This window comes from Abramis brama (genome assembly GCF_963993115.1).
Source record: "Abramis brama genome assembly, chromosome: 10".
Lineage (NCBI taxonomy): Eukaryota > Metazoa > Chordata > Actinopteri > Cypriniformes > Leuciscidae > Abramis > Abramis brama.
The window spans coordinates 16755904-16781406 of NC_139972.1; the positions used below are offsets into that span (position 1 = coordinate 16755904).

The window sequence follows — 25503 nt, forward strand, 5'->3', positions numbered from 1 at the left end:
TAGGAACGGGGGCCAATCAGGGGCCAATCAGATTTCAGCAGGGGCCAGGGCCCCTGTGGCCCCGCCTCTAGAACCGCCCCTGAGTGTCACTAAACACCAAATGATATATTCATATATTTATTGAAAAATCGATAGGCATATTGACGTAACTCATAGCAGGTGAAATATGAAAAGAGGACCTACATATTTGTGTATATGCAAACATACATATGTCAAGAAGTCAAGAGGCTTTATTTGTCATTTGCACAATTAAATGAGAACTCCGGTCAATTTTAACATTGAGCTCATTTTTTTGTAAATTTGGAGTGCTGTCAATACAGAGAACAACGACAAAAATCGATGTTGCCTACACCGTGTTATCCTCTTTTTTAAATTTGCACCCTGTTGACTTCAATGGGGCAAGTTTTAAACCTGCTTTTAGCCTCTTAACATCCTTGATGTGTCATTACAAGTGCACAGCCAATGTGAGTGATTCCTTCAGAGTGAACACGGGTGAATCTGACTGCAGTAGATATGAAAGATATGAATAAAAATGATGTTATTTCAGCCAGCGCACATACCTGTATTTACATCCTGTTTTCGGTCGAAGTCCATAGTAATCGATTGTCGAGTTCACGCGCGTGATCATAGGTAACTAAACCTATGCGCGTGAACTCGACAATCGATTACTATGGACTTCGACCGAAAACAGGATGTAAATACAGGTATGTGCGCTGGCTGAAATAACATCATTTTTATAACATGGTGTAGGCAACACCGATTTTTGTCGTTGTTCTCTGTACTGACAGCACTCCAAATTTACAAAAAAATGAGCTCAATGTTAAAACTGACCGGAGTTCTCCTTTAACACCGGGGAAAACTGGTCGCTTGTGACGAGGCTCAAACATAGGCTACAGTAATAACATGACTAAATACACAAATTTAGTAGATATATATATATATACAAACATAGTATAAACATATGTTTACGGTATGTGTGTAGGCATATATATATATATATATATATATATACACACACACACTCACTCACTGGCCACTTTATTAGGTACACCTGTTCAACTGCTTGTTAACACAAACATCTGACATGTAACAGCAACTCAATGCATTTAGGCATGTAAACATAGGCTACTCAAGACGATCTGCTGAAGTTCAAACTGAGCACCAAAATGCAGAAGAAAGGTGATTTACGTGACTTTGAAAGTGGCATGGTTGTTGGTGCCAGTCGGGCTGGTCTGTTTATTTTTAGAAACTGTTGATCGACTGATTTTCACGCACAACCATCTCTTGGGTTTACAGAGAATTATCTGAAAAAGAGAAAATATCTATTGAGCACCAGTTCTGTGGGTGGAAATGCCTTGTTGATGCCAGAGGTCAGAGGAGAATGGCCACTGACCTCTGATCACGACTGGTTCAAGCTGATAGAAAGAACTCAAATAATCAGTTGTTACAACCGAGGAATGCAGAAGATTATCTCTGAACGCACAACACATCGAACCTTGAAGCAGATGGGCTACAGCAGCAGACGAACACACCGGGTGCCACTCCTGACAGCTAAGAACAGAAATCTGAGGCTACAATTTACACGGGCCCACCAAAATTAGACAATAACATTAAAAAAAAAAAAAACGTTAGCTGGTCTGATGAGTCTCATTTAGATGGTAGGGTCAGAATTTGGTGTAAAGAACTTTTTTTTTTTAACATGACAAAAGTTCACTGTACCCGAATGGCCTCCACAGATGTTGTGGAAATGGAGATTCACATCATGGATGCTCAGCTGACAAATCTGCAGCAACTGCTTTATGCTGTCATGTTAATATGGATCAAAATCTCTGAGGAATGTTTCCAGCACCTTTTTGAACCTATGCCACAAAGATTTAAGGAAGTTCTGAAGGCAAAAGGGGGTCCAACTAGGGCTGGGTATCGATTCAGATGTTCCAATTCGATTCGATTTCGATTCGCAAGCTCTCAATTGAATTCGATTTCGATTCCCGATTCGATTCTCGATTCGACTCAATGAATATAGATTTAATACAAATCCTATATTTATAAAAAATAACACTGAACATAAGTTTACAAGTGGTTAATTAATAAAAAGAAATTAAGAGCCACAAATCTGTATATTAAACTCTTTTTATTTTAGATACACTTGGGTACATTAAAACAGAACCCAACTGTATATTTCAAATGCATACAATGAATAGACAGGATTTTGATGCAAGATGAAAAATGTATGCTGAAAATTGGATAAGTCAGAACAGTCGTGTGCCTTGATCAAACAGGATCAGGTTATTTTATGTTTAAGATAAAACAACAAAACATCTCACAGCATTAGCTGTAACTTGGAGGCTGCAAGCTTATGAACAGTGTATAGGAAAACTAATACTGGCTTTTGGGTGATAGGTAAATAAATATGGGGAAAAAAACCATTTGTGGCCTTTGAGAATCGATTTTGAATCGACCACATTTTAGTTAATCGGAAAAAAACATTTTTTGCCCAGCCCTAGGTCCAACCCGGTATTTGCAAGGTGTACCTAAAGTGGCCCGTGATATAGGATATATATATATATATATGTAACCAGCGGTATGCCAGTAAAAGTAATCAGTTAAAAGGATAGTTCATCAGAAATTCTGTCATCATTTACTCACCCTCAAGTTGTTTCAAACCTGTATGAATTTCTTTCTTCTGCTGAAGATATTTTGAAGAATGTTGGTAACCAAACAGTTGATGAACCCCATTGGCTTCCATAGTATTTTCCCAATTTCCCAGGTTTGGAACAACTTGAGGGTAAGTAAACGATGACAGAAATTTCATTTTTAGGTGAACTATCCCTAAGCCCTCACAGCTATGCGCCACTTGATCTGAACACTAGAGGGCGCGGTCGAAGCATTAAGCCGATGGCACCGGAGATGCGCCTGTGATGCTACATTTGAAGATCATTTTTCTCTCCCTTTTATGTGAGAGATAAAACATAGGCCTATGATTAGGCCTTATTATTAATTATTAAACTATAATTAGTTTAATACATCGCGATCTATGAAACGTTTTTTTTTTTTAAATGACTAAACCAATGAGTTTAAATCATATAGCCCACGGAACAACAAAACAGTTCTTAATTTCTTTCCTTCTGAGAAATGAGCAGCTGATGAGAAGGCCTAATGACTTAAATTGAAATAATTTAATTACATGAATTTACATTTCATTTAAATAAAATCACATTCCGTTTTCTCTTTATGAAAATGTTTAGCAGCCTACATTCATGCTTTTCCGCTCTTGTTGAGAAATATTTTGTGATTTAATTATACAAGCATCTTAACAAATAAAACTGTTCTATACCTTTAATAAACAAATAGCCTACTTTTTCTTCAGAAAACAAAACCTAATAATATTGTAAAATATAGAACGGTCCAACATCAGTGAGTTTGGATGACCTGAAATGTAAGCTGCATCTCTTGTCCTCCTTTGAAACTTTAGTCACATTTCAAAGGTATTATAATTTTAATACAAACAAAACCTGAATGAAAAAAGTCCCTTACTATCAGTTGTTTCGGATAGTTTTCACTCTGGGTGAGTGGGTCAAGTAAATGTAGTGTATAACTTTAAAAAATAGATATATCCTATAACTTTAAAATAAAGGTTCCAAAATGGGTTTTTTACAGCAATGCCAAGAACCGTTTTGAACCATTTTTATTTTGTGTGGAGAACATTTTCATAATCTATACTCTTTTTTTTCATAATTATGTTTATTGAATTTACATTATATAAAACAAAACAAAAAAGTCAAAACAAAAAGGAACTGATAAGAATGTAAATGTGTACCTTGAAATGCAATGTAAGTCGGTTTGGATGAAAGTGTCTGCCAAATACATAAATGTAAATGTAAATGAACGCAAATAGCTCAGTATGTATATAAAACAGCACTATACCACCATAAAACATAAGAAGAAAAAAACAATAACATAGGTATCCAAAAAGATGAAGAGGACAAAAAAGTTATAATCTACACTCTTAGAAGTAAAGGTTAAGGTTATATAGAACATTTTAGGGATTCCATCATTTCATGGATTTAGCTCTAATTAATCAATTTTGTTTTAATTATTTTTTATTTTAACAAAACTATGAATTAAACAACTTGTAAACATACTTTATTACTAGAAATTTTTTAAATAACCTGTTAAACATGAAAGTATAATGCAATCATTTAAGACATTTCTCTTTATATAGATCCTTTTAGGCATAAACGGTTCTTTAAAATTGAGTTCAAGAACCGGTTCTATAAAGAACCCCATTGAACCTTTTTTTTCCCCTCTAAAGCTTCCATGTATGTTAAAGCTACACTGTGTAGGATTTACTCCCATCTAGCGGTGAAATTGTTTATGACTACCAACTGAATATTACTTTTTAGCCCCTTCCATTCCGAGGGCGTTTTTACTCCTACGGTGGCCGTATTATTTCAAATCTGATGGCAGTCGCGAATAATCTCCCCCTCGCATTCGTCACGGTGCCACTGAGTGTCAAACCGCGAAAGGCGAAGCTTGAATTTCCAGGTATGTCCCTCTTTGGCTAATGTACTTTCAAGATGGAGGCGCAACATGGCTGCCGCCATTCGAGCGACTCGCTCGTATGTATTCTAAATGGCAGATTCTACGCTTACGAGAATGCTTGATTAGTTGGTAGAAGTAATTACACATTAATGAGCATATATCATTTTGAAAGAACAAAGTGTTTTTTGATAAGAATCAACTAAAAAAATTACACAGTGTAGCTTTAAAGGTTTTTCATGGGACCATCAATGCCAGGCTTAAGGCTATTCAATATAAAAGTTCTGTCATGAAACTCTAGATGGTTCAGGCTGATAGGTCCTTAACTCAATCTGCTTGCAATCATATTATTTTCTATATAGGGCACAGCTGATTGGTTCCTGCTGTATCAGTAGCCAATGAGCTCGCTGCTCAGCCTTCAAATACTGGTCTGCATTTGCTGTAGCAGTTGCAGTGCACTTTCAGAAACCCTCCACCTTCCCCAGCTCCACCGGTATAGTTCTACTGGTCAATTCATGTACGCTATATTGTACAGCAGCAGCTTGTCTTTCTTGCTCGCAGCAGCGTATCGTGTATGTATTGGCAGTAGCAAGTCCTGTACTTTCTCTGCAGCAGCAGCAATAACCAACAGCAGCGTAGCAGATCTATTCTGCCAAGAACAAACATATCAACGTTGTCATCGATTACCATGCCAAACACTCAGAGAGTTGTCATGACAGAACAGAAGTTGTATTCAAACTCAATAAGTGAATTAGTAGCAATCTATTTTTTTGATTTGATGGTGCTGTAGTAGATCTACACATCTCTATTTGTGTAAAATGAATGGGGATAATAATAAGCATTGGTTTTCATGCTGGTTCTGCTCAGAAGAAATGAATTGCAATGCCATTATATGCAATACATTAAATTAGATGATGTTTATTTCTGTATCTTGATCTGAGTATAATATAAATGTCTTTGAAGAGAATGTGAACTGCATGAGTTATTATACTGTGTGCGTTGTATATTCTTCTTATATATATTTTACACCTGTGCTGTGTAAATATGTAACTTTGCGATTTTAACGCAGAGAACGATTAAATGATAAACACTACAAATGATTGTATGAGAATAGGCTACTGTGTCCTCTCAGCTCTGATCTTACCAGATGCTCAGAACATCAATCACTAAAAACAATAGAATGTCATCTAATCCTTCAGGATGAATCAGAGCAAATGGCCTCCTCACTACTGTACATCTGGGTCATTTCATGGGCGGGTGTTGTAAAATACAGTAGATGGTTGTGGTTTCAGGATTTATTCTTCATTTCAGGTTAAAAGGGCCATTTGATCCCATTTTGCCTGGAATTGCAGCCCTGTCAAATATATTTGATTTCAGCATGGCCTAATAATTGCAAGATTCTTCATAATATGCAGCTAAAGTCCATCCATCCTTTTTGTGACAATTAGCATCTCAACAAATTTAATAGGGCCTAGGGCGATCACAATTATTGCTAAATTTGATCTAACCACATTTATTTGAGATCAGCATAATAAAGGAAATTATATTGTGGTCATATTGTATTATAAATTATTAATTAAATAAATATTATTGATTTTAACAGCCTTCTAGTAAATCATTGGGGCCTTTTTTATTATAAATTGTATTATTATATTATTTAGGATTCCAGGCTAAAAAAATAAAATTAAAATAAACACTACTGTTCTAAGGTTTGCGGTCAGTAAGATTTTAGTTTGTATGTTTTTTTGAAAGACATTAATTGTAAAAAAAACAGTAAAAAACTGCATTTTAGTACATTTTAACACATCTCACCGTTAGTAAAATATGAACTGATTAAATGAGAGTATTAGACATGGTAGCTGTTATCCATTAGCTGTATTATTTAATGTAAAAAATGGGCAGTTTGTGATTGTATCTTCATTTAGTGCATCAGTGTGTCTGGTTGAGTGAAGTGCGAGGAACCGGGAGGCCAGAGTGACAATAACAGCACACTCGCTATCAACCCTGATGGACTGACAGAGAGAATAGGCCCTTTAGTCACTTCAGCCGCCGATGAAAACATAATTCAGTCCTTCAGTCCCACACTGAGTTCAGACATTATTGAGCGATGACAGAGGCAGACCAAGCCATGAAGAGACGAGTGGGAAATCGTAAAAGCGGCTCATGTTTCTGCCTCCATAAAAAAGATTTGTTCAGCGCATTGAGATTGTGATGGATTTTCCCATGTTGTCCAGGACAGCTCTTTTTGTTTAAGGCTCCTGATAATGGCTCATTGTTTTGGCTGCAGTAGAGGCCCGTGGTGCGGGCGGCCCTGTGGAGATGCCAGGCTGCCCATTCACTCACCAGCAGCAGGCCGAAACGCATGGAGCGCAGCTCGCCTGCATCAGGGGACTGAGGTAATGGGGGAATCTCAACACTTTATGCTATTAGATTGTTAAGACAATAAACATTACTGTTATTCCAGTCATTATAGTTATGACTGAAGTTTTGATATGGCAGAAAAATGTCTGTTTTCCTTCCTTTCCAGGTGTTGAAATGGAGTGGATATGTGTTCCTCTTCTGCTTTTCAGTGGGATTCATTTAGCTTTTACACAATTCAATGGATTCAACTGTGATCCAAACCACCACAGCAGATTCCCTGGTAAGAAATTTAGAGCCAGAATTTATATGTTGCAGAATGTAAACAATAATACACTACTGTTAAAAAGTTTGGGGTCAGTAAGATTTCAGAAGTTTAGGGTCAGTAAAGAAATTAATACTTTTATTCAGTAAGGACGCATTAAATTTACTTCGAAAGTTGACAATAAAGACATTTATTATGTCACAATAATAAAATAAAAAAACTTATTTTGAAAAAAAAAAAAGTCATTTGTATATCATTTGATAATAATAATCAGCATATTAGAATGATTTCTGAAGGAACATGTGACACTGAAGACTGGGGTAATGATGCTGAAAATTCAGCTTTGCCATCAAAGGAATAAATTACATTTTACATTGTAATAATATTTCACAATATTACTGTGTACTACTGTATTTTTTTATTCAGCCATGATGAGCTTTTTTTTCAAAAAGAAAAAAATCTTACTGATCCCAAACTTTTAAACAGTAGTTTAAATAAATCACTTTTAAATAGTAAATAATTATTTATTTTAAACAATAACAACTATTTATTGTTCTATAAGAATAATTCGTTTATTAATTCCTTATATTAGAGATTTTTTTATTTTATATAGTGGGGTCCAAAAGATGGATTCTGCACTGGAAATCTGGGATTTACAATTTTAAACCTGGACATTTTGATGTATAGCAAAGAAATGTTATGATGTAAAATTAATAAGTATTTCTAGCTCCAAAAGGTCAGAGATGTTCTTGCTTGTGGAGTTCATGGAGCTTGCCATTAAAGCAAATACAAGATTTTTTTTTAATTCATAGTTATTCTTTGCACTTAAATTGTCATGCTGATAATATAATAATAAACCCCACTGTGGAGATGCCATATCATTTACGTGTTGTGTTGTCTTTCCCTCAAGGCGACAGAGATATCAGTGTATACTGTGGTGTTCAGACAATCACACTAAAGATTAACCTCTGTCCTGTGCTGTACTCTGGATACACTGATGCCGACCTGGCTCTGAACGGACGTCATGGAGAAGTCCATTGCCGAGGCTTCATAAACAACAACACTTTCCCCACAGCTATGCTCTTCAGTATCAGCCTGAGCACACTGGAGGCCTGTGGGAACACGCTGGTGGTAAGGGATACATTCACTTACACATTTATCATGGTATCATTGTGGGGTTTGGATATGTATGGTGTATTATTAATTATGCAATACCATTGAACTGTGTATCTGAACTACCACCAACTTCACCTTTGCCCAAGCTTTTCTGTTTGTTTTAATACTGTATTGTTGTGTCCCATAGCTCAAAAGCGATGCAACAAATGGGGGCTCGTCCGGGATTTGGAAACATAACTGATCTGGGATTTTAACCCGTGGTTTCACAGACAAGCCTTAAGATTAGTCCCAGACTAGAATGCATGTTTGAGCTGTTTTAACTGAAAGCATCTTTTCACAAGATGTAAAATATGTCTTTGATGTCCCCAGAGTGTGTTTGTGAAGTTTTAGCTCAAAATACCCCACAGATATTTTTATATAGCATGTTAAAGTTGTCAGTTTTTGAGGGTGAGCAAAAACGCACCGTTTTTGTGTTTCTTTAAATGCTAATGAGTTGCTGCTCCCAGCACAGAGGGCGGAGCTTCAACAGCTTGTGTCCTTTTACCTCACACACACATGCACTGGAAATTTCAAAAACGTTTAGCCTTTTCATGTTCAAACCGGAGTCAGAAAGATGGAGAGACTCGAGAAGTGACAACATGTAGACAACATTTCTGAATGGTTAGTTGGTGAATTTATGTTGCTTATGTGTATTTATCTTCTTGTCATTGATTAACATATTCTGTCTTGATAATCTATAAATCATGTTCCAGGGGTGGGGTTTATGTAAATTTTAGGGTTAGTGATGTCACTAACCTGGGAGGAAGCTCGTGTCCTTACCAGCCATTTGTTGTAGTCCTTAAAAAGCAATTTCTTTAAAAGCAAATATCTCCCTTTGCTTTGAACTTTGAGCGTTGTAAATTTCCAGATGTTGTTTATGCTCAAACAGCAACATTACACACTAACTAAAGTTAGAAAAGTGAAATCATATTCAACCACCCCTTTAAAATAGGTCAGTGCCATTGTTTTGTCTCACACCAGTAATGTTTTTTTTTCTAAGGCATGTTTATAAAAGCTATTTAAATGTCCTAATCGAAGGCCTAATCCTGGCTTAATCTAAACCCTGTCTGTGAAACCAGGCCTAATTTTTAACCTTAAGAACAAAACAATTTGATTTTCCTATAGTGAAAATAAAATTTACATTTAGACATATTTTAATCTATCTGCGTTCAGGTTTCTACAACTCAAGGTTTCAATGCTTATGGGAACATCTCTATGGTGCAGATGGGGAATATATCGGGCTACATTGACACCCCAGACCCTCCGACTGTCATCAGTTACCTGCCAGGTCTGCAGTATAAATTCAGCTGTAGTTATCCTCTGGAGTACCTGCTCAACAACAGCCAGCTGGCATCGTGAGTTAGTTATTTCTGACGTGACAACCTACTTCTCTCTTTTAAATTCTTTTTAAAATAAAATAAATTTTAAATTTAAATCCAAGTAATAAGTAATTTGCTGATATTTTCTGCAGTGAATACACAGTGATACTGTCTTGTTCTGATCTCAACCTCCTTTTCCAGCTCATCTGCTGCAATATCAGTGAAAGACAACAATGGCACTTTCCTGAGCACACTCAGTTTGGTGCTTTACAATGTGAGTGATCTCTGTAGATCATAAAATAAAATACATTTTAAAGTATGGATGTGTAAAGCAATAAAATAAATATTTATCGTACATTTGTTGTTCCAAAACTATATTTTCATGAGATCACCGTTAATTATGATTGTATACTAAAGATTAATGAAAATATAAAAAATTTAATTATGATATTTGGCTTAAGAGTATAAACAATTTCCCCTTAGGATCTATTATTGTCACTTTCATATTGTAAACGTGTACAGAAATGTGTATGTAGTTCTCAAAGTTAAATTAAAACGTAAAAATGGCATGTTTGTGTAATGAAGAATGGCTTAGACCGCCATTACAGTGTAGCTAATTTTCTTTCTCATATTTTACAGGATTCAACATTCAGTCAGTTGATCTCTATACCGATGTCTGGCCTGTCCTTGAAAACTCGTGTGTTTGCTGCAGTTAAAGCTACAAATCTGGACAGGAGGTATATCATGCAGAGAAATATATGTTTTAAAATATTATTAAAACACTATCATTATTATTATTTTTTTTTTGTACAATTATTTCATATCATAATGTTTTAGTTTTCTTGTAAAGACAGGTTACTAGAATAAATTGTGACATATTACTAGTATAAGTAAAACTGTGAGATTTTGTGAAGAAAAATTAATTGTCTTGAAAAAGAAATATTCTCTTCTTGGGTAACTATTCAGATCATGAGCCCCTATTAACTAATTCTTTTTCCTTCTTGAGATTAGAGATTCAATTCCCATTAATAGCAGAAATGGCTTTGTTTTCCCCACAGGTGGAATGTTCTGATGGATCACTGTTACGCCACCCCCTCTGGGAACCCTAATGATGAGATACGCTATGACCTTTTCTTTGGGTAATTTAGTATTTTCTGAAATTATGTGCGCATTAACTCGGTGAGTCCTCATTACCTGCTCAACTGACTACAATTCAATGCACAAAGGCCTTTTAGAGGAAATGATTTGTGTGTGTATGAGTGTGTGCGCGTTAGTGTTTGTTTGGATCAGTTTATCAGCAGATCTGATGTTTAAAGAGGCCTTATTTTTGGTGGTGGGGGTTTAAATAGGTGCTACAAGGATCCACAGACAACTGTTTTTGAGAATGGAAAAAGTCAAATGGGCCGCTTTGCATTTGAAGTCTTCCGTTTTGTGAAACATAAGAACCAGAAGATGTCCACTGTGTTTCTGCATTGTGTCACAAAGCTGTGTCGAGCAGATGACTGTGGAATACTATTGCCGGTAAACAGTCTTAATGCTGAAATATTTGATGGTTAATAATGTATTTTAGGTGTCTTAACTGAATGAGAGCACTGACTGTAATACCTCTCACGGCAGATCTGTGGAAATCGCAGGAGGAGAGACACTGTGGATGAACATGCAGTATCAGGTTCATCCTCAGGGGATGCCGTCATAACCGCAGGTCCCATAATCACTAGGAGCGGTAAGAGCCCTCAATCTCAGCTTTATAGTCTGTTTCATGCACTGAAAAAAATAAGATTTACTTACTTTCTAAGTTTTTGTTATTGTTATAAGTAAATGTAACTATTAATGGTATAAAAGTTAGTAAAATATTGTCCTGCTTAATATTTTTCTGGGACTGTGATACATTTTTTTCAGGATTCTTTGATGAATAGAAAGTTCAGCGTTTGTTTGAAATAGAAATATTTTGTAACATTATTTAATGCCCTGGCTGAGGTATAAATAAAGAAAAAAAAACTTACATTTTAAAAGGTAGTGTACAGTATATATACAAACATTGAATAGTAATATTTCAAAGTCATATAAAGCATATATTTTCATTTCTGTGAGACAACATCAGCTTATAATATATGTCTGAGACACAAGAGATGCAGACCTCAACATTTGGTACACAAGGAATGATAATACCAACAATCAATAGATAATTTTTCTAAGCATGACAACAAAATCAATAACATGGTGTAACCAAACAGTAAAACCATGCAACCTAGTTAATTTCTAGTTAACATATTTCTACACCTTTGTATCTTTTTTTCCCTCTCAATAACAAAATAAACACTAAAAATGAACAGCAGTTAAGAAAGCATCTGATTATAGCAATGTGGATATATTTGCACAACTCACTGGCATCATGTTGAAAGATGAGGTAAATACAATTACACTGTTATGATGAAACTATAGACTTTAAAGCATGTAAACGTTACATCCTTTTGATTTTCCCGGCGAAACCGACCCGAGTCCTTCACATAAAACATCAATCTACAGGCTTTCATAGACAATCTAAGAAGTCGGGGAAGGTCTCGTTTTATACAAGTTTAAGTTTCATTACAAGCTGTTCACACATTGGCAAAACAAAAAGTGATTAATACATGAAAATTCATACACATAGCACTTTTAAAGCATGACATCTTGTATGCTTTATTTATGTACATCTTGTGTGTTTTCTGCAGATGAAACTCCAACCAACAACTCGCAACCTGGTAAGATTTTCTTTTTTAGGAGGTCAAGAAAGTGTAACTAGCCTACTAAATGTTCATTAGACGTCCCCACCCCCACACACCACCTTGTCCTTTCTGTGAGACATCAGCTTTGTTTTCACAGTGAAACAATGGACACCAGTGTCAAATTCCATGACAACTGTGGTAGCCATTTACAGAACCATCTAGTCTGTGTTTTTGACCCCCATTTCACCCAACCCCATTCACCCCCACAAACCCCTGTTTACCCCCATTCACCCCTCTCTGTGCTTCTGCAGTGAGCAGTTCCTCCAAGCACCTGAATGCTGTAACCAGTGCCTTGATATCGGGTTTGGTTGTGCTGGGTGTGACGAGCCTGGGCCTCTTCATGCTCTCCCTCAGGCTGCTCAGGAAGCCCAGTCCTTCTAGTCTCACAGGGGTCTGGAACCCCAGCTTCAGATGACCTTCATTCTCAGACCATGAGTGCGTTAAATTCAGTCAACAATATTTGGTCATATTCCTATCATTGCATTTTAATCAGATCCTCAGTGCTGCTTTCTTATGTCCCAAAATTGGCATTGGGCTGCTCTGTCAAACATGTTTCCCTATTTGATAATATATGAATCTAATAGTCCCTAATAATATCAATGTTGAAAACAGTTGTTCTGCTTAATTATTATTATTTTTTATTTTTTTGATGAACAGAAAGAAATCTTTTGTAACATTATAAATGTATCTGTCACTTTTGATCAGTTCCTTGCTGAAGAAAAGTTTAATTTTTTCTTCTTTAAAAAAAAAATCTTACTGACTCCAAAATGTTAGTGTATATATAAATGTACATTTTAAAATACCTCAGTTTGTTACTTTCTGTTTCAGGGTCTGTGATCCTTTATGTCTTGACGTGCAGAGCACAAAATAAATGTAACCAACCTTATTTCACAATTTTGTTCATTTGTTTTTGATTTGTGGGATATAGTACAGTTTAAATTATTTTTAGATGTGTGTTTTTTTGCACAAGGTGCCATTATAACCTGTTTCACATTTATTTTAGTTATTTTAATCAAATTGTATATATGTACAACCTGAGATTTTGTCAACTGCATGTAATGGACATTTTTAATATGTGAAAATATAAAAATGTATCCAAATTTTGCTCCTTTTTGGATCATTTATCTACATTTTTATCAGTTTTCAACATATTCTTTGTGTACCTAAAATCGCACAGCCTTTTTTTATTCAGCCACAAGAAATGACATTTAACAAAGACACAAACCACCCATTTAATTCCCACAGTGCCACCGTAGATCTCCACAATCTGCATCATTTTTCAACATAATCCCAGATTACTGCAGTGAGTCAAAAGCCAGAAAATATCTGATCTAGTGCTTCCCCCTCTCACTTCTTATCTTAGCAAAACAAGAGCAAAGACCTCAGCTAACATATTTAACTGACTACGTCAAGGCCATCATCATATTATGATGAGGTCTGTAACATTTCCCATGGTTTTGTGTCGTTGACAATAGAAGAAGGCCAACACCCAACACTCTTGATTTGACTCGAATCAGAAAATTGTTGTCCTTCCCAGGTAGCTCAGCTGACAGGTTCATATTACAATTCCATTGGTATTTCCTGTGATTTTTGAACCTCATTTTCACATTAAACGCAACCCAATTCATACCACCAACTGGCCAGTCACAGATTTCACCTCATTCGCTGTTGACTCAAGAATCAACAAGAATCCAGAAATGATTTTGCCGTTTTGAAACTCTAGTATTTACTATTCGAAAAGCGTCAGAATTACTAAGTCAGTATAGAGTCCCATGTTGCTTTGGACCCCATTGCCTTTCATTGGACAAAGAAAACAGAAACATTTTTTTTTATTTCTATAAAATATATTTTACCCACATCAATAACAATCACACAGTCATGTCTAGAGTTTAACAGCCATGTAGCCAAATTAACAAAATAATTTATAGCAGTTGTATCTAAACCTTGGGATACGGAAACGTCGAAAATGGTTCGAATTCTAGATAAAGCATTCAAACCATTTCAATCTGGTCTTCGTATCCCAAGGTTTAGATATAACCGCCATACAAATTGTGTTCCACAATTAATTCTTCAACATATCCCTTTGACAATCATTGTCACAACCATCAAATAGGTTATTATGAAACATCACTACATGTGTGATTTCATGCAGTGTCCATCAAGACTTTCAGGTTACAAACCTCCAAAGAGGTCAGAGGTTACACTGACAGACTTGTACTTTTAGGTCCAAAGAGAAGATGAGATCTATTGTGTGCTTCTTCAATGGAATTTGTACCAAGTACATTAAATTACATGTTGATATGTTTCAGGGTGTACAAAATGACAAAGACAGTGGTCATTGTTTATGGTCTAACTTTAAAGGTGATGTGTAAGGTTTCAAGTTTTGCCTCAAGGTAATGGTACCTTATCCACAAAAGTGAATTGTTCTGGAGAACTCAAACAACCATACCAAATGGCAAATGACCTTGTTTTGGTCCAATCCAGCGGAAACTAACTTTTTTTCTGCACACACACACACATATATATATATAAAGCACAAACTGAAGCCTGTCAGAGTTAATCCAACAGGGACTTTGAGACGATAACAAATCTTTAGCAGTAAGGATACCTTCAGGAGCTCTTTAAGATTTTCTCTGGGGTGCTGAGTGTCATTCGAAGGTTATTTTTGGACATTGATGAAGAGCAGATCTGACATGGCTCTACTCGGCCTCTTGATTTTGGGCGCGTTGGTTCAAGGCCACCTGGCTCTTACTTCTAGTGAGTGTGGAGCTGCCCTCAGGCATCCAGGTAATACCCTGCATTTTTGTCTCTAAAAACTAAAATAAGTGTTATAAGAAATAGCCTACACCAGGGAACTTGTCTTTGTTTTACAGAGTACACCGACATCGCAGTGTATTGTGGGACTGAATCTATAAATTTGGCAATCCAGGTTTGCCCGGTCATTTACACTGGCTATAACGAGTCCTTGTTGATTTTGAATCAAATGGCAAATGACCCGTTGTGTCGGGGAACACTGGATGCGACTGCAACTCCTCCGGTCGTGCGCTTCACCTTTCCGCTTAGACAATTGGACGCCTGTGGCAGCATCTTCCGCGTGAGTATTACTGCATCGATGATACCTTCCCTAATTAAAAAAAAAGTTTAAACCAAACTGATCTTGCAGTCTGAGGAGTTGAGACGTGCCCAAGCTAGCAAACCATTGTGGTTACCAACAGGGGGCAGTGTTACTCCTACTCTCATTAAAGGGATAGTTCACCCAAAACTGAAAATGTTGTCATCATTTACTCACCCTCAAGTTGTTACAAACCTGTATGACTTTCTTTCTTCTGCTGAACACAAAAGAAGATAGTTTGAAGAATATGGGTATGCAACAGTTGATGGACCCCACTGACATGCATAGTATGGGAAAGAAAATACTATGGAAGTCAATGGGGCCCATCAACTGAGATTCTTCAAAATATCTTTTTTTCTGTTCAGCAGAACATAGAAATTCATTCAGGTTTGGAACAACTTGAGGGTGAGTAAATGATGACAGAATTTTCATTTTTGGGTGAACTATCCCTTTAAGAACATCATTTAGTTGTCTTAGTCATCTCTCTCTGTGCAAGTCTTTTTCATTTTATTGCCTCACTTTATAGACCACCAGCGCTCCAGGCACCGGGATTTTCTCAGACTTCTCTAACATCCAGACGGTCAACATCAGTGGGGTGGTCAGATCTTTCGACCCCACAATAGGAACAGTGACCTACAACGCTGAGCTGAAGTATTTTTACTCCTGTGCATATCCACTCGAGTACCTGGTCAACAATACACAAGTTGATGTGTAAGATCTTTTAACTCTCTTAATAGATTAATCCTGATGAAATAATAATAATAAAAAATCTTAAACCAGCCATTTGGTCTCCCAGTCTAGTCATTTTAGTCTGACTTTTTTAGTCTCAATCAGCTAAAAGGCTTAGGCCAGTTAACATATTTACATAAACATAAGCAAGGCTCATAGACTTTAACGTTTGGACTGAAACACATACGGTCTGACATACGCTACTGTTAAAATACTTTTATTCAGTAATGATGCATTCAATTGATCAAAAGTGTATTTATATACTGATTAATAATGTTACAAAATATTTAAATTTCAAATAAATGCTGTTCTTTTGAACATTCCATTAATCAGATGTTTAAACATATAATTGTTTCCATAAATATTTTAAGCAGAACAACTGTTCTCAAACTTGATAATAATAATAAGAAATGTTTCTTGAGCAGCAAATCTGCATATTAGAATGATTTCTGAAGGTGACACTGAAGACTGGAGTAATGGCTGATGAAAAATCAGCTTTGCATCACAGGAATCAATTTAATTGTAATATAGTATATTCAAATAGAAAACAGTTATTTTAAATTTGAATAATATTTCACAATATTACAATTTTAATGTATTTTTAATCAAATAAATGCAGCTTTGCTGAGCATGAGACAAAATCGTACAGACTCAAACTTTTAAACAGTAGTGTATACAGTATTAAACATCTGAAAATGCAGCTTGTTGACAGTCTTAAATTAATAATTCTTATAACCAAATGTTAGAATCCAAGAAAACTTGAAGTATGTGGCTCTTGTAAAATGGAACCTTTCCTCCCTCTACAGGTCATCCTCCTCCATTGCAGTGAAGGACATCAACGGAAGCTTCATCAGCACTTTAAGCATGCAGCTCTTCAAAGTACAAACACACACAAAAAACTTTTCCCAAGCAAAGCCTGTAGCTTTTTCTATTCTCCATCAGTTTTCTGTTCCTGAACCCGTATTTTAATTGTGCCTCTAGGATGTAAACTACACTGCTCCGCTCGTTATCCCATCTGTGGGCGTCGAGCTCAGAACCAAAATCTATGTGCAGGTCATAGCGGCAAACCTGACTTCACAGTGAGTAACATTTGCTGATGTTTCTTCAAAGAAATGCCTCTGTTAGTTTATGTAGAAATTGACTGATTCTGTCCTCCTTCTCCACAGGTATCATGTTCTGCTGGATCGATGCTATGCCTCTCTCTCAGCCCTACCCTCCAATTCAACCTTCTTCAATCTTTTTGTGCCGTAAGTAAAAAAAAAAATCATGTTAATGTTAAAGTCATGTTAAACATATCAATTATTTTATATTTTTGAAAATCTATATCTGTCAAATTATTATTTTTTAAACTAATCATTTTAAGAATATTTCATTAATTGGAATTGTTTTTTACTTCAACCCTAAAACACAACTCGTAATACGGAAAAGTTCTTCTTATCAACAGTGCATTGGTCCCTGTTTGTACAGGCTTTACTTAGAGTGTGTAACATACTCGAGATTTACCTTTTCTCAAAAGGTGCTCGAAGGATCTGTTCACCACCATGTTGGAGAATGGAAACAGCCAGAAGGCTCGCTTCAGCTTCCCAGCTTTCCGCTTTACCGAGCAGCAGAACCAGACCATTTCCACCTACTTCCTCCACTGCATCACCAGGCTTTGTGAAACCACCACCTGCGCCACGTTCAAGGTACAAGCTCTCAGACTGGGGGTCTTAACTGAATGAATAGAATGTTCAAATAGGGATAAGTGTAAAGCAAGCCATGTTGACTTATATTCATTCCCAGGATATGAATTCTTGATATCAACAATTCAATTTTAGTAAGAATTGTATTTCTGAAATTTTAAGTAGTAAGAAATCAATTCTTGATATCAACAGACAGCCTATGGTGACATTTAACAAGTGAAAATACAATTACAAGATTTCGTATTTCTGCGAGTGATGACTTCATTGTTGATATCAAGAATTTTTACTGTTGGAAATGTAATTCCTGATATCAAAAATTGCCTAATTCCTAAATTCCTATAATATCAAGAATTAGCATTTTAACTAAAGTAAAAATGTTATTGTTTATATCAAGAATTCATATCCTGTGAATGAATAAAGGTCAAAAAGGCTTGCCATAAAAATGTGTCCTGCTGTTTTGTTTAACCCTCATTCCCTCTTCATTGATCAGCAATGCAGGAGGAAGAGACGGGATATACAGACAACGACAATTACAGATGGCCTCTCAGACACCACCCTCATCACCTCAGGACCTATTAAGACTCGAGCGGACACCCGTATGGCTCTCTTCTACTTGATCCTTGTCATAGTTTATGATACTGATGGGAAAAAAAATTAAGAGGCATAAATGTAGTCAGATATTAACTCATAATTGTTCTTTCTTTCAGCTCTTACTACTAAAGAAGAAGGTAAGTCTCCCTCATCAATGCAGTTCATTTACAGAAGAGTGCCAGAAATCAAGTCATTTTGGTAATAACGTGCTGTCTCGTGTATTCCTCTACAGCCATGAGCAGTGCACAGAAGGACAGTGGTAACGGGGCGTCTGTAGGACTGGGCATTGCTCTGGCTGCCCTCGTCGTTGTGGGCACCATCGCTGCCCTCATGGCCGTGTCATTTTACCGCAAACTCAAGATGCTTCGTTAACTGTCTGTGATCCCAGAGAATAAAACAGCGCTGGTGGAGGTGGGGACTGGGGATCCATAATATATTATTATTACTTGACTTTTTAAAGGAAAAACTGTCAGCATAGCAGACAACACAATTGCCATTTAAAATGCAAATATTGCAACAACAAAAAAACAAACAAAAAGAAAATTATTTAAAAATCGCTGAATTTATTCATTCATTTACACTTATATACTTCAGTTACACATTTTTAATGGAGCTATACATTTTAAAGCAAAATATGTACAGAATAGGCTGAAGCATTTGATGTAAGAAAGAGGATTACACAGGGAGCAATTGCAAATAAGTGATTTTTGTGAGGATAAAACATATTTATCATAATTCATCTGCATGCTAAAGTTGTGCCACATTAAAGCAGGATTGAAGGCTTTAGGATTGACAGGTTTAAAAGAACAGGTGAAAGAAGACATGCTTCATAAAGTTATCATAACTGCTGCATGAAGAGCCTTGCTTTGATTTAGCACACTTGTATCTTATTAATGTGGAAGGAAAGTGTCGTTTTGGAAAAGGGATTACAGGCATGCTTATTTTATTTTGGATACTTCAGCTTATGTAATTCAGACAGTTAATCTTGTGGAACCTGTTTGTTTTCAAGAATCACATTGTTTCTGAATTGTATTTGTCGAGTTCTTACTCTTATTGCATGCAGTGTCATTAATAAAGGCTTGTAGCATTGTGAAAACAATTTTTGATGATTTCCTCTCGTGTTAACACGCAACACCACTAGAGGGAGCCTCACTATTTGAAAAAACAACAACAACACACAGCAACCTTCCATAGACAGAATAATATTTTAGACGTGTTGCAAAAGTGATGTTTCTTTCTGGTTATCTTAAAGAAAATTTTACAAAGCACTTTTCTAGGTTTAAGGCTCTCACAACTGAGGCTTCTGAACCAAATCAAGTCTAGTGGTGTCTCAAAACAAGTAGGCTAGCCTACATGATTTTTTTTTTTACGTACTACATATATGCCTAGGCTACTTTCTAAATATAATTTCGTTTCTGCATGGTTTCAGTAACTACAAAAGATATTCAAGGTTTGTATTTTCACAAAGCGCTAAGTCGCTCGTTAAACGCTAGTAAACAGAAGTCGCATTCGACTGTGAAGGGAATGGCCATATTCACGTAATTGGAAAATGCTGTTTGGCGATTTACTTTTCAGATTATTGTGTTAGTGAGGACAATTGTTTGATTATTGAAGTCTATGCAAGCAAAGCTCTTGTTTCAGATGAAAGCACAATAGTCATATTCTGCAGTAGGCCTACAGCCAACTCTATATTCACTGTGGTAAATGAAAAAGTGTAAATTACTGTTTGTTCACTTCATACCCCCCCCCCCCCCCCCCCCCCCATGCATTTTGTGAAAAGCATTTAGTACAGTATTTTAGAATTAGATTAGATTTTAAGGACTTTTTTTTAGATTTTAGATTAGATTTTAAGGATTCCTTGCTCTAATGTCAGAGCCACTGCATATTAAAAATGTACATGGTGCTAAGTAGGTCATGATAAATGCAACGAAAAATGACTTTCATTGATGATGAGGATAGTTAATATGTGAGAATAATATATGAGGAGGGACAGTGGGGTATGAGAAGTAAATACGCCAGTCCTCCATTGGGTAAAACTCTAATTAATGTGAGAGTGGGGTTTCATCAGAACAATATCTGAGAAATGGGAATCTCTGCTACAAGACAAAAGGGCTCTTCAGAGGATGCGGGTGTGGCCTTATTAGTTAGAAAGATGACTTAATTTCAATTGCAACGCAATGTGCTAATTGCAATGGCTAAAAGTAATCTGTGAGCGGTGATTTATTGTGTCGTAATGGAATTCTCTATGATGCAATTTAATGTAATGTTAAATTACATGGCAGGGTTAAACTAATTAATGGAATAGATATATTTAAAATAGACAAGTAATGTCATTTTGGGAGATGGAGTTTGCAAGAAATTACCAGACAGGAAAGGAAGCATCAAACATTTATGCACTGTACCATATCTAGACAGATGGGCCTATCTATCTCTGGAGACTGGGTAAAACATTAGCAGCAAATGAAACTCTCAGTCTAGATACAGTGCAATATTACTTTGATGTTGGGATATGATTTTTTTTATTTTAAATAATGGCAATTGTTGTTTTTTTTGTCAGAGGAAATGGGAAATTTAGCTCAGGAAAATTAACTGTTTTAACCGAACAAAAAATTAAGGGCCAAATCTGCATAAGATGGAGAGTCCTAAATAACAGTGAGAATGAAGAGTTATAATTTTCCTGAAAACAGGCCACAGTTTAAAAACTTTACTTTAAGCATGATTTTAAAGGATTAGTTCATTTCAAAATGAAAATTATAGTATGGAAGTCAATGGGGTCCATCAACTGTCTGGTTACCGACATTCTTCAAAATATCTTCCTTTGTGTTCAACAGAAGAAATTCATACAGGTTTGAAACAACTTGAGGGTGAGTAAATGATGACAGAATTTTCATTTTGAAGTGAACTTTTCCTTTAAGAGGGGAAAAAAAACGTACCGCCCTAAACATTTGAATGGTACACTCTCGGAAAAAAGGTACAAAAGCTGTCACTGGGGCGGGAACCTTTCAAAAGGTACACTAGTGCATATTAGTACCTAAATAGTAGAACCTTTTTAAAGGGGTACCAGTGACAGCTTTTGCACCAGAGTGTATTATAATTTTTGTGTAAATGCATGCATGTGCCCCTGTGCAGCATGGTATAAATGTACCTTTTCATTGTTACCTTTTCAATGTAAAAATGACATTACTCAAATTCAGCTATAGGGACAAATGCCTTTTAAAGCATTAAAAATGCACCACAGTCTCTGCAATAATTTTATATTACAAGACACAAAGTTATGATGATGGCTAGATTACTAATAAAACATACTTTTAAATTTTGCAATCACATTCCGCAATGCAGAAAAACTGGTAATTGTGTAACACTAACAGGCTTGTTGGAACATAATGTTTATCACCAACTGGTATTTACAGTTATGAACAACACAGGAAATGCCACAGATTTTTTACAGATCAGACCCTTTTCTTTCTGATCATTGCTTTGATTTTGGACAGCAGCAGCATGTTTTACCAGTGGAATGCAGGGCCATTTTTACACCCTCTGACCCAGATACAAAGGAGAGTTCAGGGCTGAAGCGCCAGACCGTGCCAGCAGTAGGGGATGGGACGGTTGAGTGAGTCCTATAGCAGACCCCCTGCTGAGCACAGACCAGCCCCAGCCACACGTCTCTCGACCTGCTCCAGCTGTAGAGGTGCTGCTCATCTTTCATAATTCATTACAGGGGCCGAGACACAAAGCAGGCTGCCTGGAGGCCGTGCTATGATGTAAAATGTGCTGCATTATGCATAGGATATGTTATGTTCTCTGCTTCAGACCGAGCAAAGGTCTGCCCTTTGAATCACTGAGTGATTGGCAAAGAGGGCAAATGTCAATGTGTATTGTGGTGACCCGAATGATTTGTGAAAATGCTCCTCACAAATTACACACCAGGTCAGCATGAAACTGTCACCACATTGAAATACGCAAGGACGAACATGCTAACAAAAATATGTTTGAAGAACTATTTGCTAATGTTCCCATTAAGTTTTCAAAAACAAATCTCTGAACATTCCAAACGTACAATTTTTTTTTTAAAGAAATGTTTTTAAAATGTTTTTTTCTTGGTAATGCGAACTTTAGGGGAATATTACTTTTTATCATTTTGCAAACATGGGAATGTCACTTTTAAATGTTCTCTGAACCTTCTGAAACAAGTAGCCTAACGTTTGAAAAACATTAGACAAACGTCAAACTAAAACGTTTCTGAAAAAAAAAAAAGTTCCATGAACACCATGTATAATGATTTTGTGCTAACCTTTTGAGAACATTATTAAAGACCAGATAACTCTGAACGATCGTTCTATTAACGTTACTGTAAAATGTTTGTTTCAAAACTTTGATTTTTCATTGTATGGACTAGAGATGCACCGATACTACATTTCTCTGCCGATACTGATAGCCGATTATTCAGAATGATATCTGACTGCCAATGCCAATATCGACAGTTTTAAATTTTCTTAAGAAAAAAACAAAAAACTCTCCCAAATAATGCTGTAAACTATGCATATGCATATATAGGCCCTAATTAACAGTAAATAAACACCTCTCCATTGTTTTTTATAGCTATTATTAACTTTCCTGAGGTAAAAGCAACGTTAAGTGACATATTGTTCACAAACTGTTTTATTTGCATCTTTCCGCGGTTGAAACACAGTTTGAGTGATTACATGGGAGATGATTTCGGTAAATTGTACCGTATCTTTCAACATACCTTCTGTTATTCATGCACGTTTTTCGAAATAGCCTTTCTGAAGGTGGAGGAAAAGACTCGCGATCGAAACTGCTACAGAACTACAGATCTGTAACGTCACATTTAAGAGAGACAAAACGGCAATCATTGTTTGAATTTCGTAATAAAATATACAGATTTTTAAGGATGAGACTGTTCTTATCATAAGTAACAAAGCTCTTTGTGATTATTGGATGGGAGGCGCGCAACAGTTAATGTTTGGTGTAGTAGGGAAAAATCCTGGCAATCCTGGCTTCAGGGTGATAGGGTCAAATAGAGCCTGCTTTATTTTTTTTTACTTGCCCTAAATTCTTCACACACAGTATGAATTGCAGGCCGACCAGTTTGCACCTTTTTGACTTACAAGAATCAGGATATCCGGCCCTGATCATCGTCTGTTTTTAAACAATCGACCAATGGTTGATATAGTGAAAATAATAGCTTTTATCGGCCTATGCCGATTATTGGCCGATACATCGGTACATCTCTAATATGCAAAAACAGTTGAAACATACTTTGAAATATCTTCTTTTGTGTTCCAAAGAAAATATTAAGTCACAGGTTTGGAATGAGGGTGAGTAAATGATGACAGATTGTCTTCAGGCAAAAGTGGCCTACATCCAGTTGGCTTCTTTTTCCTGTAAGTAACATTCTTTACATTAAATAAGTCAGCTATACTGGGGTGCGTTTCCCATGATGTAACTCCCTCCTTAACTACCATACGATGCATCGTTGAAGAAATCTAGCTAGTCACAACTGTTTCCCAAAACAATATTGTCACAAATTTGTGGTTTAACCACATTGGTTAATGATGTCACGCGGGTGGTGGAGTAGTAACTTCTTATAATGAATCCGTTCAAGATCTAATTAATGCTAGATTTTTTTTTTTTTTTGCTATAAATTACGGATATGCATCTGCGGACTTATTCTAAATTTTTCTGTTATTTTGCTTTATTTCCAGATTGAATCATAGGCTCATTCTTACGCACTAGAGCTCTACTAAAAGAGAGAACAAAAAGACATGAATTACATTTTTATATATTTGAAATTAAAGATATAGATTGTCCTGAACGTCAGTTTGCTTATTTTGCTCAAGATAAGGGTTTATTAAGCCCACGTCATGCAAACAAGAAACTATGCTTCTAACCACTGCTCGAGAGCTGTCGTTCCAACCACCCAACTTTGCAATGCTGTTTGCGAACGTTTGTTGGAACTATAAGGTTTCGGCAAAACACAGAGTCGTTGAACTATGCTGAGAACGACGGAAGTTGCAACCATAGTTGGCTAACGATGCTTTTGGGAAACGCAACCCTGCATAGTTCTGAGCAGTAACATGCAGTCATTATGAGTCACTCAATACATGTCTTACCAGTTCACAAAATGGCTTAGACACTCTTTTATTTTGAGGCGTGAAGGGATCTGAGCCCTTTGAGTCAGTGACAACCTTTTCATTAAAGATTTATAGCCTCAAGAGATGCAAAGACATTTCAGTTTAGAGTACAAATACCAGTATTGTCCAGCATACCCCGAAAGAATATGTGCTCCATATTACAGAGTTTCTTGCAGATGTACTCCTATTTGTTGTCACAAAGTTTTAGATAGTCTATACATTATGGAAGAGGAAACTGTCTGTTTACGTGGACGTATATTTATCTATAATGATTATGTTTGTAATGGACACTGAAAAACTACAGAGAGGGAGCATTAAAGACAGGGAGGATGGTTTACAGGACACCGTTTTCAACTAAAAACCTTTTATGCGTTTTGGCCGTTCATTTACACAAAAATTGGCGTTTTAGGGGGCCTGCTAACTCAAACTTTTGAAAACGGGTTTCAAAGTGCAAGATTTTAATAAAACGATACCGTTATCATCTCCATGTAAACTACAAAACGCAAATTTGTGACGTAGGCTAATGTATGCATATTGCGTGTTCAGTCTACAAAGTAACATCGCCAACTACTGGCCTGACATTCATAATACAGTGTTTTGTAGTCGTTTTCACCTAAAATGTACACTTATTGAGTAACAAGTGACAATTGTGATGATGTCTGGGCAGATCTTTGGCTGCGTATGTGTTTGAGGTATGGAAATTTTGAATGGTTTGACCCCGCTTAGAATGTGACCATGTCTGAAAAGTGCAAAGTGCTGTTTTTTTGTCTGAAAATTTGCCGGGGGGCTTTTGAAATTCAGTCAATGGCAGGATCTCAAACAGACCTCCACAG

At 36.3% G+C, this 25503-nt stretch overlaps 2 protein-coding genes across 3 annotated transcripts; both read left to right on the forward strand.

Annotated features, from left to right (window-relative positions):
• The first annotated feature begins 6691 nt into the window (after nt 1-6691).
• Nucleotides 6692-13206, forward strand: zpld1b (zona pellucida-like domain containing 1b). Of its 2 annotated transcripts, none has more exons than XM_084125287.1 (11): nt 6692-6935; nt 7067-7180; nt 8073-8293; nt 9491-9672; nt 9838-9910; nt 10276-10373; nt 10695-10775; nt 10986-11157; nt 11254-11359; nt 12348-12377; nt 12653-13206. In XM_084125287.1, the coding sequence occupies exons 2-11, from the start codon at nt 7075-7077 to the stop codon at nt 12814-12816; spliced, it is 1233 nt and encodes a 410-aa protein (XP_083981413.1). In that variant the 5' UTR covers nt 6692-6935; nt 7067-7074; the 3' UTR covers nt 12817-13206. The 2 variants fall into 2 exon arrangements, with proteins under 2 accessions (XP_083981413.1, XP_083981414.1); XM_084125288.1 differs by having other exon boundaries at nt 9542-9672.
• A 1747-nt stretch (nt 13207-14953) lies between these two features.
• On the forward strand, nt 14954-19607 carry LOC311091535 (zona pellucida-like domain-containing protein 1). Its single transcript, XM_084127493.1, has 10 exons — nt 14954-15188; nt 15275-15495; nt 16040-16224; nt 17049-17121; nt 17224-17321; nt 17409-17489; nt 17759-17927; nt 18415-18520; nt 18632-18652; nt 18748-19607. Exons 1-10 carry the CDS (start codon nt 15077-15079, stop codon nt 18885-18887), a joined length of 1206 nt encoding a protein of 401 aa, XP_083983619.1. The 5' UTR covers nt 14954-15076; the 3' UTR covers nt 18888-19607.
• Nucleotides 19608-25503: the final 5896 nt, after the last annotated feature.